Source organism: Ambystoma mexicanum, chromosome 1q (genome assembly GCF_040938575.1).
Source record: "Ambystoma mexicanum isolate Mex_15411 chromosome 1q, UKY_AmexF1_1, whole genome shotgun sequence".
NCBI classification, from domain to species: Eukaryota; Metazoa; Chordata; class Amphibia; order Caudata; family Ambystomatidae; genus Ambystoma; species Ambystoma mexicanum.
The window spans coordinates 295,245,411-295,260,107 of NC_090922.1; the positions used below are offsets into that span (position 1 = coordinate 295,245,411).

A 14,697-nucleotide genomic window follows, 5' to 3' on the forward strand; every position below is an offset into this window, starting at 1 on the left:
GGTCGTAAGAGGTCAGAACAGGCTGAGTGACATCCCTGTGGATACCAGGTGAGCGTTACAGTTTCCTGGGTGTGGTATGCAAGGAGAGAGTTTGGCACAAGGTGTGTTTGCTGAGAGGAGTACAGATGGCTATGGCTATGTCTTTCAGGAGGCAGAGTGTGTGGATTTTGAGGGACTCGTGGATCCATTGGTTGAAGGTGTATGCAAAGCAGTGTGGAGTGGCTGAAAATCTTGAATTTCATGATGTTCATGTGCAATGGTATGGAGTGCGCAGCATGAAGTGGATGGACTTGCTCCCATTTTCTGTCAATTTGGTCACACTGCAACATCCTGACATAATCATTGTCCATTGTGGAGGGAACAGTCTCTGGAATGTCACTGGCATTTCACTGCAGTTTGCAATGAAGGAGACATTTGGCAAATTGGAGGAAATGTTCCTGAATTCTAGAGTGATTTTTTCTTGCATTGCCCAGAGACAGATGTGGATGCGCTCAAGTTAATTTGGTCCGCAAATGGAAAAAGCGAGGCGCAACGTCATCAAGGCTGCATGTGCATTTTTGGGAGATGTTGTCATTACATCTTTCCATGGTGAAAATATTAAATTTTACATTGCCCATATTTTCCGCAGAGATGGAGTACATCTTACCGATGCCGGAAATCAGGTTTTTCTGCAAAACATTCAAAATGCTTAGAAGCACTTTTTGTAAATACAGAAAGCCTATTCCAGTAGGTGAAAAAAATGCATTGAAGCACGGCAAAAACAAAATGACTACTGTTTCGCAAGTTGAAAGTAAAAGTTTAGTTTAGTAGAATGTTGCTTAGTTTACTATAAAACTTGAAAAAATTTTCAAAACAAAAAATACAAAAAAAGATTATTTTCAAAGCCAGCACATTCCCACGGAAAAGAGTTCAATGTTTTTAATGTAACACCACCTACATTATTTAGACGTCCATGGACTACCGCGCTGTCTGCGGACTTCACAGGCTGTGTAGGGGCCTGTAACTTTTTTTGATACTTCTATTTTTAAACTGTGAAAGGTGGCTCTGAAAAGAACCTTCTTCTTTTGGATTGTTTGTGTTTTATATTTTACTTGGCTTCTTTTCACAGAAGAGACAAGGGAGCGGAGAGAAGGGAGGGAAGAGGCACCAACCAAGGGGACAAAGGGGCAGGAAGAGAGGGGAAGATGTTGGGTGGGCCTTAATCAGGTAGGGGACAGTGTTTTTCATGCTCCTTGACCGCAGCCTCAAAAGAACTCTGAAACTGCTCCCCCTACAGAGCGGTGTGTCACAGTGCATGCAGGGCACTGTCACCCTCGAAGGATAAGGGTGTTACGCTCACCTGGTCTCTGCGGAGGCATTGGGGCACGGTTGCAGCCCTCCCTGAACTTGAATCACCCCCTTCAGGCCTCTCCCTCAGTAGAAAATATATGAGCGGTGGTACATGGTGATACTGCTCCTGCATGGACATAAGAGTGTGTGAGTACACCAATCTGTGATTGTTGTACCTCTCAAACCCTTCACGCCAAAGTATGGTTTCTGTGAGCATACGCTGGCCCATAAAGCTCACCTGTGAATTATGGAAAATAAGCTCTTCATCCTGCTACTTCTGGCAGAGGCGCATCGAATGGGATCTAGTTCCTTCACTGATCCCTGATAAGGATTAGTCCAGTCCAGCTGCGACTATGCTTCACCTTATGATTGGTCTTTCTTGAGCTCTTGTGATGCTGTTTATTCTGTTTAATATCTTTATATGTTGCTCCTATTTATGCTCGCAATAATGTCTCTCTTCTGTTTTCTTCCCTTAGATGGAAATGTGGCCTCAATGCAGCTGTGAGACGCGAGACGAGGCCGGATGAAAGATGGATGCTACTGCAATGTTCGACAGCAGGTAAGTGATGGTTTAAGGAAAGAGCAAAGTATGGCGAAGCGCAACCTTAAACTGGCTGTTATTTCCGATTTTTAACCTTGTCTTCTGTTTTTCCTTGCAAGCGCTGCTGTCGACGATGAAGCGTGTCGTGCTGCGGTGCCAAGATGAAGATTTCGGCGTTCCAGAAAGTGTAAAGATGAATACTTGGTTCACCGAAGAGATGTACAGGTAAGAACAGTTTCCCCCAGTTGGTAAGTATGCTGGCAGGAAGCATGATGTCCAGGAAGCAGGATCTTCAAAGGTAAGTCAGACCTCAGGCTACGGTGAGCGTTACGATGCTTGTAAGTGCAGAATAACGTGAAGCGTCTGTCTTGAGGATCGGGCAGCTTAAATAGCTGAGATCGTGGGCATGCCCATTAGGGCCGGCTTACCAGCCACACCCTGCCACTCCTAGAGAGTGAGCACGTGCAAAGGCAATCCATTAGCAGCCACACCCAATAATACACTTGGGGCTGCTTAATGGATGGAATGTTCAAGGTTAATGCATCCTGCTTAATGGATGGAATGTTCAAGGTTAATGAATCTGAAGTGCTATGTCCATAATAAAAGCTTTTTGGTGTTAGATGGATGTTCTTCTTTACTTTTGTTGATGAGCCTGGTGCCAAAGGCGCTAGGACAGTGTCCACCGAGGTCTCCCGTGCATGCGACCCATGCATGCCTGTGCCCCTGACTTCATGACCATGACAAAGGGTTGACTGTGTTGTGGAGGGCTTGCAAGGCTTTTGCGGGGATCCTCTGCCCCACAGGAGTGTCCCTTGTGGTGGCAGAAGTGGATGATGAGGCTGAGGTAGTGGCCATCAGCCTACGACCTTTCGAACTGCTGCTTTGTGATTGGACCTGATTACGCCAAAGCGACCACTGGATCTTAAAACCTAGACCGATATATCTAGGTCTCCTCACTAAGAGGGGGTTCTTCCTATCAATGCAACCCTCTTCTAAGTCAGAATTACTAAAAGAGGGGTTGATTAATTGGAAGAGAAGGGCAGGAACACACCACGAATAACACCAACTGTGAATCAGAAGTGAACAGAAATTAGCGACAGGAATATGTAACATCAACTAGTCATTATCCAGAGGTGAGTAAAGCAAACTTTAGACTGTGGAACGAGTTCCATGGAGTGATGTGTTAAAAGCAAAGGTAAAAACCAAGTGTTTACTATGAGGCCGTGGATTCTACAATGACAGAACAGAATAAGGTAAGTTCCAATGCTAGGCAGAATATCAAATAACTCTGAGGGAATCGAACCTTACCTGTATTTGGAATGTAGGAAGTCCAGGACAGCAGAAGTGATCCAAGGAATCCAGCCGAGGAAGCATAAGCGAAAAGGAAAAGGGAAGTTAGTGGGACCTGACTCCTGAAGGCACGAGGATGCTCTATCGATCGGGAAGGTGCACTCTTTACAGGAATGGTCTCTAGTCTGTGCACCAATACAACTGTGAGCCATGAAGCAATCCGGAAGAAATTAGGATGCCGGAGGTGCAGAGAGGTCTAGGAAGCATATCTGCCCCGTGCACTGGCTCACAGCGAGCCGCAAAAAAGTCGAGTAAACAAAGGTGAGGTGGCAGGGTGCGGGCAGCAACGGAATCTAAACAGTAGACAAAGCAGTTCCTAAGGACAGGTAAATGGTTGTTGTTTTATCGGGCAATGGAGGAACAGAACGGGAAGCAAAATAGGTATATAAGCAAAGCCAGGTAGGTAATCATGAAGGCAGAAGTAGATAGGCAGGAAGGGGGACAAATCCAAAAAGCAGAGCCGGGTCGATAAACAGGAATCCAAGATAACATAGTGAAAAGAAGAAACAAGAACAGGAACACAACTTCAATCAGAAGCATTCGCTTCTGACCAAATCCAGCATGTATTCAAAAAGAAAGGTGAGGAGTGCTATGCGATATGTGAACATGTGAACAGCCATTCCCCTTGGCAACCAAAGACCCCGCCGAGCGACGGCATGTATACAAGGGTTTCCAACGTTGCCAAGTAACCTCCAGCATTGGAGGAACAGGGCAGTGTTTCTGTGTGTGAAACGGTTCTTTAAAGCAGTGTGATGAGACACCTTTGGTGGAATATGTCACACACTAGGTGGGTTCTTAACAGTGGACCCGTAGCTGTGCAGATCTGATTTTCTGCAACTGAGTACAACTTTGCACTCAGTGCATCGAACCTTGTCCGCCCGAGCCTTAGGTTCACCCCCAACAGTGGAAAAAAGCTTCCCCACCCAGGATTCACATTGGGAGCTGGAAAGAGGGACTTCCAGTACCTCATCCTCATCTTCCTATTGATCCAATTCTGTATCACCATGTCTATTCCCCTCTCCAGGCCCTCCAGGTGGTGGTGGTGGTGGGGCAGCTGCAGTGGCCGTGAAAGCCATTGTCTCCAACAAGCATAAATGCACAGATAGATATCAGCAAACCCAGCATCAGGTGCTCCCTCCTGGACATCCAGAAACACAATGAGGAGCAGTAGTGTGTGAGTACCTTTAGAGGGGCTGTCCACAGAAGGTGTGACTGTCCGCGGACGGTCGATCCACAGATAAGGCTTAAAAAGTTATAAAAAGTTGGCAGATCAACTAAGTCACAGTCTAGGAGCTCTGCAAGGGTAAGGTTCCAGCTTCAAATACTGGATTGGGCAAAAATGATGTTTGTCTGGGGGTACGGACGCTGTCTGCGGATACTCCTGACATGCAGCACGGGTGCGGTTATATGATGACATCCCTGGACAGCCGTGGACACAACAGCTGTCCTACGGAAACTTATTGCGTGGGAGATGGGGCACGCATGCATGCTAGTGTCTGTAGGACAGGGGTGGAGACCCTGAACTAATTAAAAGTATGACACATGCGAGCGGACATGTCCGGACAGCCACGGTGTCCGGGGGCACAATGAGATCAGGTGTGCATGCATGCTAGTGTCCGTAGGACAGGTGTGCAGTCCCCAAACTAATTAAAAGTGTGACACGTGCGAGTGGACATGTCCGGACAGGTGCAGTGTCCAGTAGCACAGCGGGATCAGGTGTGCATGCGTGCCAGTTTCTGTTGGACAGGGGTGGAGTCCCTGAACTAATTAAAAGTGCAACACATGTGAGCGGACATGTCCAGACAGGCACAGTGTCCCTTGGCAACTCCATTTTGGTTACGGCAGCCCGGACACTCGCACAGTCCGCATACTCCGAATTGGGCTTTTTAAAAAAAACACACCAACAGTACACACACACACACATGTTTATTAAAACATACACGTACAATCAATTAGGAAAGAGATGGGGAATCAGAATGGGAAACATATATGGGAAAATTGGGGATTTCTACACACTGTTCATGAGGGGTGGAAGGGATTGCGGTTTCATAATAGCTTCTTTCATTTAGGGAATTTTATGGGGATAATTGGTTGGGACAGGGTGAATGGGCACAGGTGCAACTCGGGCAGTGATATTGTATATTTTCCTTCACATGATTTTTAACAATGTATCATTATTATTTAGTTCATCCATTTTTGCAGATAGGATTATCAGTTCATTTTGTGCGTTTGCAGTTAGGGCCTGTCTGTGGCCATCTTCAGGTTCATTTAATTGTATTTCGGTCCACTTTCCACATTCCAACTATGTACTGTTAAAAAGAAAACCATGCTTTAATGACATCTCAACAAATTACATCACTTGTTCTGGTTAAAAAATGTATTCTGTACCATTAGAGTTGTTTCCTTCAATAATTTTGTCATGAGGGAAATGTTCCTCCAACCATTCCAGTGTGCTTGCCATTTCAGTTCAAAGAAAACAATTCTGCTATTTCTTACAAGTTATGTACACATAATAAATTGTAATGGTACAGAAAGAAATACAGTGCACTTACTATTTTTCTAAGGATGTCTTCTGGAATAACTTCCAGCTGCTTCTCAGTGTGTAAGCAAGGTTCCACTGAAGTGATACTGTTAGGTGTACAGTTAAGCTTTGTGCTTGGTGCATTCCATTATGTTGTGCACCCCTTGAAAATATACTTCTGGTTTCTCAAGTACAGAATTTCTATCCATATTTATTTTTGGATGTGCTAGATATATCTTTTATTGTTTCATGTACATGTCTTTTCCCATTACTGCATACAACAATGTAAGGTAACCCCTGTGGTTTTGCACAGTGTGAATGCTGCCCGGAGTCGGCGGACATGCGCGCAGTCTGCGGACTCAGAATTTATCACGGTGGCCCAGAGGAGTTTCGGGGGTCAGTATGATGCAACGAATATGTAGAAAATTAAGGGTATCCTGGTAAAAACCCAAGAAAAAACTTTGTTAAAGGGACGTTATGGTTAAGTTGGACTAATAAAAACCTATCAAATTCAGTGGAAAAACTTTGTTAAAAAGATGGTATTGTTACAAGTAAAATCGAAAAACCCCACAAATTTGCCAGTTATGTTTAGGTAAGCAACCATAACTCGCGCCACCACTGTGCACTGCTAAGATTAACACCCAGGGCATCAAAGATGACATCACAATGTTCAAGTCCTTACAAGGGGTTATTTTTATATGTTGGTGACAGACTGTTAGGGGTGATTGGGAGATCTATCTGAAACTACTTAACGTATGAACGAATGTACTTATGTAAAGAAAACATATTACAGTGTTCTTAATAGAGGAAGCTAATCATACAAACATATAGGAAATGGGTGCAGCATACACTGTAGAAGTAGAATATTTTTATTTTGGTAATTTTGCTTTGTAAAATAATGAAAGATATCCTTGCAGAGTTTTCATTAATGTTAAGCATGGAATACATAGGTAATAAGTCAAGACTTACTACTTAAGTGTTAGTAATAAACAATTCATATAAAGACCCACAATGCATACAAATAGCACATACCGACAAACTACAATATAGAAGACAGAAACAACATCAAGACAAAATGTCAATAACATTATATTTCATCATCAAGTACTTAAATGTATTGTGTGTGTATACAGCCTGCTTATTGGCCCATATTTGTGAATCATGAGCTGGCGGACATCAAACCCTAAGGCAAATATTCTACAATATACAAGAAGGTTAACTTCTTCTACATATAGAGCAACCTTTCCATTTAAACATTCTTACAGTCCGTGAAGAAAACCGGTTGGCTTTCATATGTCAGTGAACAAAACCAAGTGGCCCAGATTTCTGATGTCATCAATGAAAATTGTGATGTCATCTTTGATGTCCTGGGTGTTAGTCGTAGCAGTGCAGGGTAGTGGCACGAGTTATGGTTGCTTACCTTACCATAACTGGCGAATTTCTGGGGGGGTTTCAGTTTTACTTGTAACAATAACATCCCATTAACAACGATTTTCCACTGAATGTGTTACTTTTTTTTATAAGTGCAACTAAACCATAACGTCCCTTTAACAAAGTTGTTTCACTGAATATATATATATATATGTGTATGGGTGCACATGCAATGGTAGGTAGTGGATTTGATTGAATGCTGAATGCGGTGCAATATACGAAGACATGAGGGGGTCATTGCGTAAATTTCAGAGCTTGCGTAAGGGTCGTTGATCCGGCGCACCATGGCACGTACCAATTAATCGAAAGGTTTTCCCCTTAAATAAAGGGTTTCAGGTCAGGATCTATAAGACAGAGTAACAATAAATACAAAAGGCCCATTCGACAGAGCGCACTTAAGAATTCCATAGGCGATAAGCACGTCTACAGTGAAGTCGATATGTATAGGTTTTCGGACTTAACTTGGAATTCCCCATAGAAATATAGTGTGGCTCATTAAGTTACCTCTTTGATTATCGGAATTTTACACTTCAATGGATCACGCGTTTAAGTTCTATTCCCTCGTCAGGATGCAGCGCAGATAGCGACGCACTTGGACCTCTATTGAGTCTAGTATGTGAGGTGCAAAGAAAAGCACAAGCAGGCTTGAACTACCACAGTTGCGTTACAGCAATCGACCAAGTTCGTGTGATCAGTGCCAGCAATTGTGCTCGAGCATATGGGCGCCTGTATCATGTATTCACTCGTCACAGTCCTCCAGGCTCGGGTAGCTTCTGTACTGCTTTCACAAAGACTGGCGCCATCATTCCTCAGACCCCGCGATTGTGTTGTCTAAGCAAACTACCCAGGTAGAAGCAGTACCCAATCATCCCAAACTCTACCCAGACTGCAGGCCTGCGCCAGCCACACACACACATCGTCCGTCCCTCCCAGTGGCTCCCTGCACTGGGAGGCGTCAGTGGGCCGGGCTGTGCAGCTGGTGAAGGTGCTTCCTTGTAACCTGATAGGTGGGAGGTTGGTAACCATGGACACGGCTGATGCCGGATGTACACATGGCAAGGGGCACCCACTCACTGCACACAGAGGATCAGGCACACAGGCTGCATATGCAGACCACCGAGGGAGGCAGAATGTTCCGGGATAGGTTCGCCTTGGTCTGTATGGTCCTCCTGTACCCTTCTCTCGCGTCCACGCAGACCAATATGGCCCTCGTCCGGCCGAGCGCCTGCGCCAGCACCGAGTTCTTCAACACGGCCACGCTGCAGTGCAGCAGCTGCGGTGCGTCCCAGGTGAAGAGCGCGGACGGTAAGTGCCTGGAAGCTAAGGACTTCGGGTGGGTGAATTCATCTGGGGACCTTTCACTTGGAAATGGCAAGAGTAGTGCTGGCAGATTTAAGTCTGAACAGGGCCAGGAGGGTCTGCACGGTGCGATGCTGCTGCACACCTGGGTTTGCAGATTCCTACGTGACTCAAAGGGTTATGAGAGGTTTTTATGTGTTCATCTAATTTGCATTTGAACCAGTCTTGAAAAGGCCGACACATTATCAGCCTCGCTCATATTTGATCCCTTTTTGGGCCACAGTGGTACTCCCCCACAGGAAGCGACCTGTGTGTCCCTAAACGCTAACCACGCAGAACCTGCCTTGGCGTATCATGGTCACCCTGGCAAGGCTCGTTGTATCTTCATCTTTTTGAAACAAACATTTTCCTCGGCTAACGCGACATTTCTTCTACTGTCCCAAAAGAACAGGAAGCAGTAAGGTGGGCACACATTTCTAGGCCCCTCCCCAGTTCAGATAAAGACATGTAGTTGAGATGTTACTTATGTCCCACGATCCACCCTGCGCTCTTATGATTGCCCCTCCACCCGTCCATCCTCGGATCTCTCCTCTTTCCTATCCTCAACCACCTACCCCTCCCTCGCCTTTATATGTTGTATGTGCCCCCCTTAACACCCAGTGTGTCACCCCATAGGCCTGGCATCTACCTCCATACCTTGGACAACATGTGTGATCTTGGCCAACTAACGGAAGTTAATGGACCTCAGAGCGGATGGAGCTCCATATACTTTTCAATTGCAAGGGACGCTCACCCGCATTCTTTCAGCCCTTCCTTACTGAATAGGGCTTTCTTTCTAGAGTAAGGTAAGGCAGTATCGGAGAGCGCTCCCGGTGTCATGCTACTCTGGTTTTCTGATGCTAATTTCCAGCACCGCCAACACCGCCAAAATGAAGGTGTTTGCCGACTTCATGGACTTGGTCTTCAGGGTGAATAAGCCAGGCTGGATTGCTGCTCTTTAAGACAGCGTTTCCCTCCTTTTCCCATATGTTCCCCGTTTTCATAGGTCAAGGCTAGGTTACCATGGCTTGTATGCAGAAAGGCATTGCCAGAGGAGCTGCAGGAGGTTTAAGATGGAGTCGTGTGCCCTTAATGGGCTACTCCCTCAGAGTGAGAATGACCCTGCCCATCACTTCATGTAATCTCCTTCAGTTACCCCTGAAGGTAGAGTGACACACTCGAGCACCGTCCATACAATAGGGCTGAACAACTTCCAACCCTGGGTGAGCTCACTCTCACTCCCCTCAACGGGTTTCAATTCATTCTCATTAGTAATTTGTATTTCTTCATTAAGTAATCCACCATTTCTGTTGTAATATTTCCAATATTTCAATTGTTTATTTATTCCTAACCAATCAGTGTTTCAAAATTATTGCCAATGCATTTCGGACATCCGTCCATCATCAGGGCTATCAACACTATTTGTTAACAATCAATAATATTTACAACACCATGACCCATTCCCAATGATTCACCCAAACGTGAAATCGTAAAGTAAATGCATGCACATACCCGGTTAAAGTTGTGTTCCATCATGGCGTTCACATCAATACAACAAGTCGAAAAAATATACAAAAAACATCCATTATAGATCATTGTTAAACCTCATTTCACAGTATAATATCATGATATACTTAACGCTTTTCTACCTGTTTGGCTTTTCGTCCCCAGAGTATATATTCACCTCTGTTGCCGGTATCCTTATCTAGCGCGTATCCTCTGAAACAGATATTTATATATATGTATAACTACTTCCTTATCTGTGGTCCCCCTCCTTCAGTATTCCCACTTAACCTCCTCTTCCGTTGTGCTTACCTTTACTCTCCTGCTCTTCGTACGCGACAGCTATTCCAAAAGCAGCTCTCGCCACTCGTACTAACATTTATCAACACTACTCATTCCCGCGCATGCGCGCCGCTGCGTGCAATGCCGTAATGTGTTTCACTAATCTCCTCCGCGCATGCGCGAATGTGTCTTTTCAACTCTTCAGAAATATTATACATATATCAGCTCGTATATTTATCTGTTATTTCACTGAGTTCACTGTTAGGCAGCGATTAGCTGCCTTACGTCCCACAGGGAAATTAACCCCTGCGGGATATACTGTGAACTCCAACATTAGACACATTATTACAATTGGCTCCATTATTAAGTAGTGTTAAACTGCCTTAAATTCCACAGGACATAAATTCCAGCATTTTTATCAGTCATGATTTTTCTTTGCATTTAACAAATCTTTCTTATGTAACACACATATTTTTCATCATAGAAAACACATAAAATTCAACTCCTCATTAATGCCCCCTGGTCTCAGGGAGTCAAGCCGGTCGATCCAAAACGATTCTCGTTGATTCAATTTTCTTCCCAAATCCTCATGTGCGTTGTTCTGTCTAATGTCCTCCAAGACTTGAATCCTCATCTGGCTGATGTTGTGCTTCATTGTGTTCCAATGTCTGGCTACTGCCGAATTCGGATTGTTATTCCGAATACACGATCTATGTTCGTTCCATCGCAACTTGCCAGGTCTCTTAGATTGTCCAACATAGTAGATGCCACACGGGCATTTAATACTGTATATTATGTTCGAGGTATCACATGTCGCATATCCCTTAAGTTTTATTTTTTCACCTGTACGAGGGTGATCAACTGTATCCCCTTTTGTTATAAAATTACAATTACTGCAATGCAAGCAGGGATAAGTTCCTTTTCTCAATGTGTCCAATGCTCTCTTTTCAGGTCTCGTTTTAACCAATCTGTCTCTCAAGTTTGCACTCCTCTTGTACGCAAAAGTTGGTAATTCCCTGAACAAATGTTCAACTCGCATGTCATTGGTCAGTGTACTCCAGTTCTTCTTGATTACACTCTTTACCTTGTTGCTTTGTACTGAGTAACATGACACATATACAATATTTGGTTCCTTCTTCTCTCTCCTTGTGCCACTTACTGTAGGTTCCATCACTCGTTTTTTAGCAAATTCTATCTCCGCTGGTTTATACCCTCTTGCTTCAAACCTCCTCCCCATGTTCTCAATTTCTACCGCGCATGTTCTTGGATCATTGACAATCCTTTTTACTCTCATCATTTGACTGAAGGGCAAATTTCTAATTAGACTCGGTTGGTGAAAACTTAGTCGATGAAGTAAGTTATTTCGATCTGTTTCTTTTCTGTAGATGCTGGTCAAAAAATTATTGTTGTGAATACGTATTTCTACATCTAGGAAGTGAATTTGCGTTCTTGAGGTTTCTTTTGTGAATTGTATACGTTGATCAATGTTGTTGAGATAGGTGAAAAAATCATTAAAAGATTCCTCTGGGCCATTCCATATTCCAAAGATATCATCTATAAATCTGACCCACATTTTTATATAATTTCTCCATACTGCATGATCAAGTACATATTCCTTTTCGAATTTGTGCATGAAAGTATTTGCATATGTGGGAGCCATTGAGGCCCCCATTGCTGTCCCAGATTTCTGAATGAAAAATTTATTTCTATATTGAAAATATGAATTTTCAGATATGAACTGTAATAATACCAAAATAAATTCCTTCATTGCTTTCAAATCACCTTCTTGGAGAAGTAACCATTCTATTGCTTCTAGACCCAGGTTATGTGGAATAGAAGTGTAAAGGCTCTTCACGTCAATTGTAAACATAATTGAGGTTTCTGTAAATACATTTTTCTCCAATATTTCCAAAAAATGATTAGTGTCTTTAATGTAGGTATCTGTCTTTTGTATCAATGGTTGCAAAAACTGGTCAATGTATTGGCCCAATGGCTGTAGTACACTGTCTACTCCAGAAACTATCGGTCTGCCTGGTGGTTTTGTGAAACTTTTATGTATTTTAGGTAGCGTGTAGAAGTTCGGTATTCTTGGATATTTATTTGTGAGAAAAGATCGTGTTTTGGCACTTATCCATTCTAATTCCTCTGCTTTCCCCAGAAGTTCTTCTAAGTTCTTCATTATCTCAATAGTTGGGTCATTATCTAGCTCAGAATATACATCCGTGTTTCTGAGCTGATTCATGCATTCGTCATGATAATCTTGACTGTTCATTATTACAAGTGCTCCTCCTTTATCCGCTGGGCGTATAGTTATCTTGTTATCTCCATATAAATCTTTCAATAACTTAAACTCATTTGGTTTCAAATTTCCATATCCCTTCCGTTTGAATGACACTTTCTTAAGATCTTTGAGTACTTGTCGATGAAAAATATCGATGGATGGTACATTTATGGGTGGCATAAAATTACTTTTCTTTCTAAACTCTTGTAGTTCCTCTGGGTCTTGTTCTTTAAGTTGTGATGTATCGAGTTCATCAAAAAACACTTTTAATTTTAATTTTCTCACCAATTTGAATAAATCAATCTTAGTCTCAAATAAAGTTGTGCTATGCGTAGGTACATAACTGAGCCCTTTCTGAAGTAACATTTCTTCACTTTTGGTTAGTATTCTGGATGATATGTTCACAACTAACTTTTCTTCTGTCTCGCTCCCCGGGTCTCTATTCTTTGGCTTCCTTTTTCTTTTCCCTCGTCTCGTTCTCTTCCTTCTGTCTCTCGTCCTAAAAAAGGCCGGGCTGCTCTAGACTCTCTTGCAGATGTGGTAGGTTCTGCTTGTTGTTCTATTGTCCTCCTTCCTTCCACTGTACTTTGTCTCACTCTAGAATCTTCAGAATCCGTACTGGAGGTATTGTCTGTACTCCCCTGGTGTTGTTTCTTTTGGAATGGGGTTTGATATTTATCCATCCAGGTGTAAACTTCTCCATTCAAATAATCATAAGTATCCCGTCGAAATTTCCTCACTTTTTTGGATTCAATTTCACTTTTGTATGATTCAAGTTTATGTCAACCAATATTGCTCCTAATTCTTCTTTGCCAATCACTGTACACAATTCTTTTTCTATTTCTTCTATTTCTTCGTTTAAGGTTTTAACATTTTTGGTGAGCTCTTGAATCGTTAAAAGAATTAAATCTAGCGAGCACTTATTCAGAATTGCCTCCCATTTGCGCACAAATTCTTTGTCTTCCTTACATAACGTTGGTCTCAAATTAATTCTTAGTCCCCTAGGGATTCTCTGGTTTTTATAGTAACGTCCTAAAGTAATTGCATGAAGCTTTCTGTTAATTTCCTTACGGATCAAATATTCCAGTTGTTTTATTCTTCTCGTAGGATCAAGATCATTTGTTTTTGTCTTCCATGTTGAATCACTGATTTGTGTCAGGATTGCCTCGGCTTCTGCCGATGTGAAACCTAAGGTTTCAGCTCTTACATTCGTAAGTTGTTCAATATCTTCAAAGGACATATTCTCGCGTGCCTCCACCCAATTAGTGTGCCACTGGGAGCGAATATACAATTAAGAAATGGGGTGGGCACTGCTTTGTTTCTACTTATTCACTTTTCTGAAGTCAATTGCGGGGGCTCACCCTTGAGCCTAGGCACTAGGCTCTGAAACAATATCCATACAATAGGGCTGAACAACTTCCAACCCTGGGTGAGCTCACTCTCACTCCCCTCAACGGGTTTCAATTCATTCTCATTAGTAATTTGTATTTCTTCATTAAGTAATCCACCATTTCTGTTGTAATATTTCCAATATTTCAATTGTTTATTTATTCCTAACCAATCAGTGTTTCAAAATTATTGCCAATGCATTTCGGACATCCGTCCATCATCAGGGCTATCAACACTATTTGTTAACAATCAATAATATTTACAACACCATGACCCATTAGGAATAAATAAACAATTGAAATATTGGAAATATTACAACAGAAATGGTGGATTACTTAATGAAGAAATACAAATTACTAATGAGAATGAATTGAAACCCGTTGAGGGGAGTGAGAGTGAGCTCACCCAGGGTTGGAAGTTGTTCAGCCCTATTGTATGGATATTGTTTCAGAGCCTAGTGCCTAGGCTCAAGGGTGAGCCCCCGCAATTGACTTCAGAAAAGTGAATAAGTAGAAACAAAGCAGTGCCCACCCCATTTCTTAATTGTATATTCGCTCCCAGTGGCACACTAATTGGGTGGAGGCACGCGAGAATATGTCCTTTGAAGATATTGAACAACTTACGAATGTAAGAGCTGAAACCTTAGGTTTCACATCGGCAGAAGCCGAGGCAATCCTGACACAAATCAGTGATTCAACATGGAAGACAAAAACAAATGATCTTGATCCTACG

The 14,697-nt window shown here is 42.9% G+C and overlaps 1 protein-coding gene across 2 annotated transcripts in view; it reads left to right on the top strand.

Annotated features, from left to right (window-relative positions):
• Nucleotides 1-14,697, top strand: part of LOC138527483 (meckelin-like) — a 642,839-nt gene that overhangs the window by 268,785 nt on the left and 359,357 nt on the right. Inside the window, exon 1 of one of the 2 annotated variants that reach the window (XM_069638700.1) lies at nt 8,233-8,477. The exons of the other annotated variant lie outside the window; for it this stretch is intronic. Within the exon in view, the coding sequence (XP_069494801.1) occupies nt 8,279-8,477 (199 nt within the window). The 5' untranslated portion in view covers nt 8,233-8,278. Of the gene's footprint in view, nt 1-8,232; nt 8,478-14,697 lie in introns of those variants that run through there. 2 annotated transcript variants of the gene reach the window in all.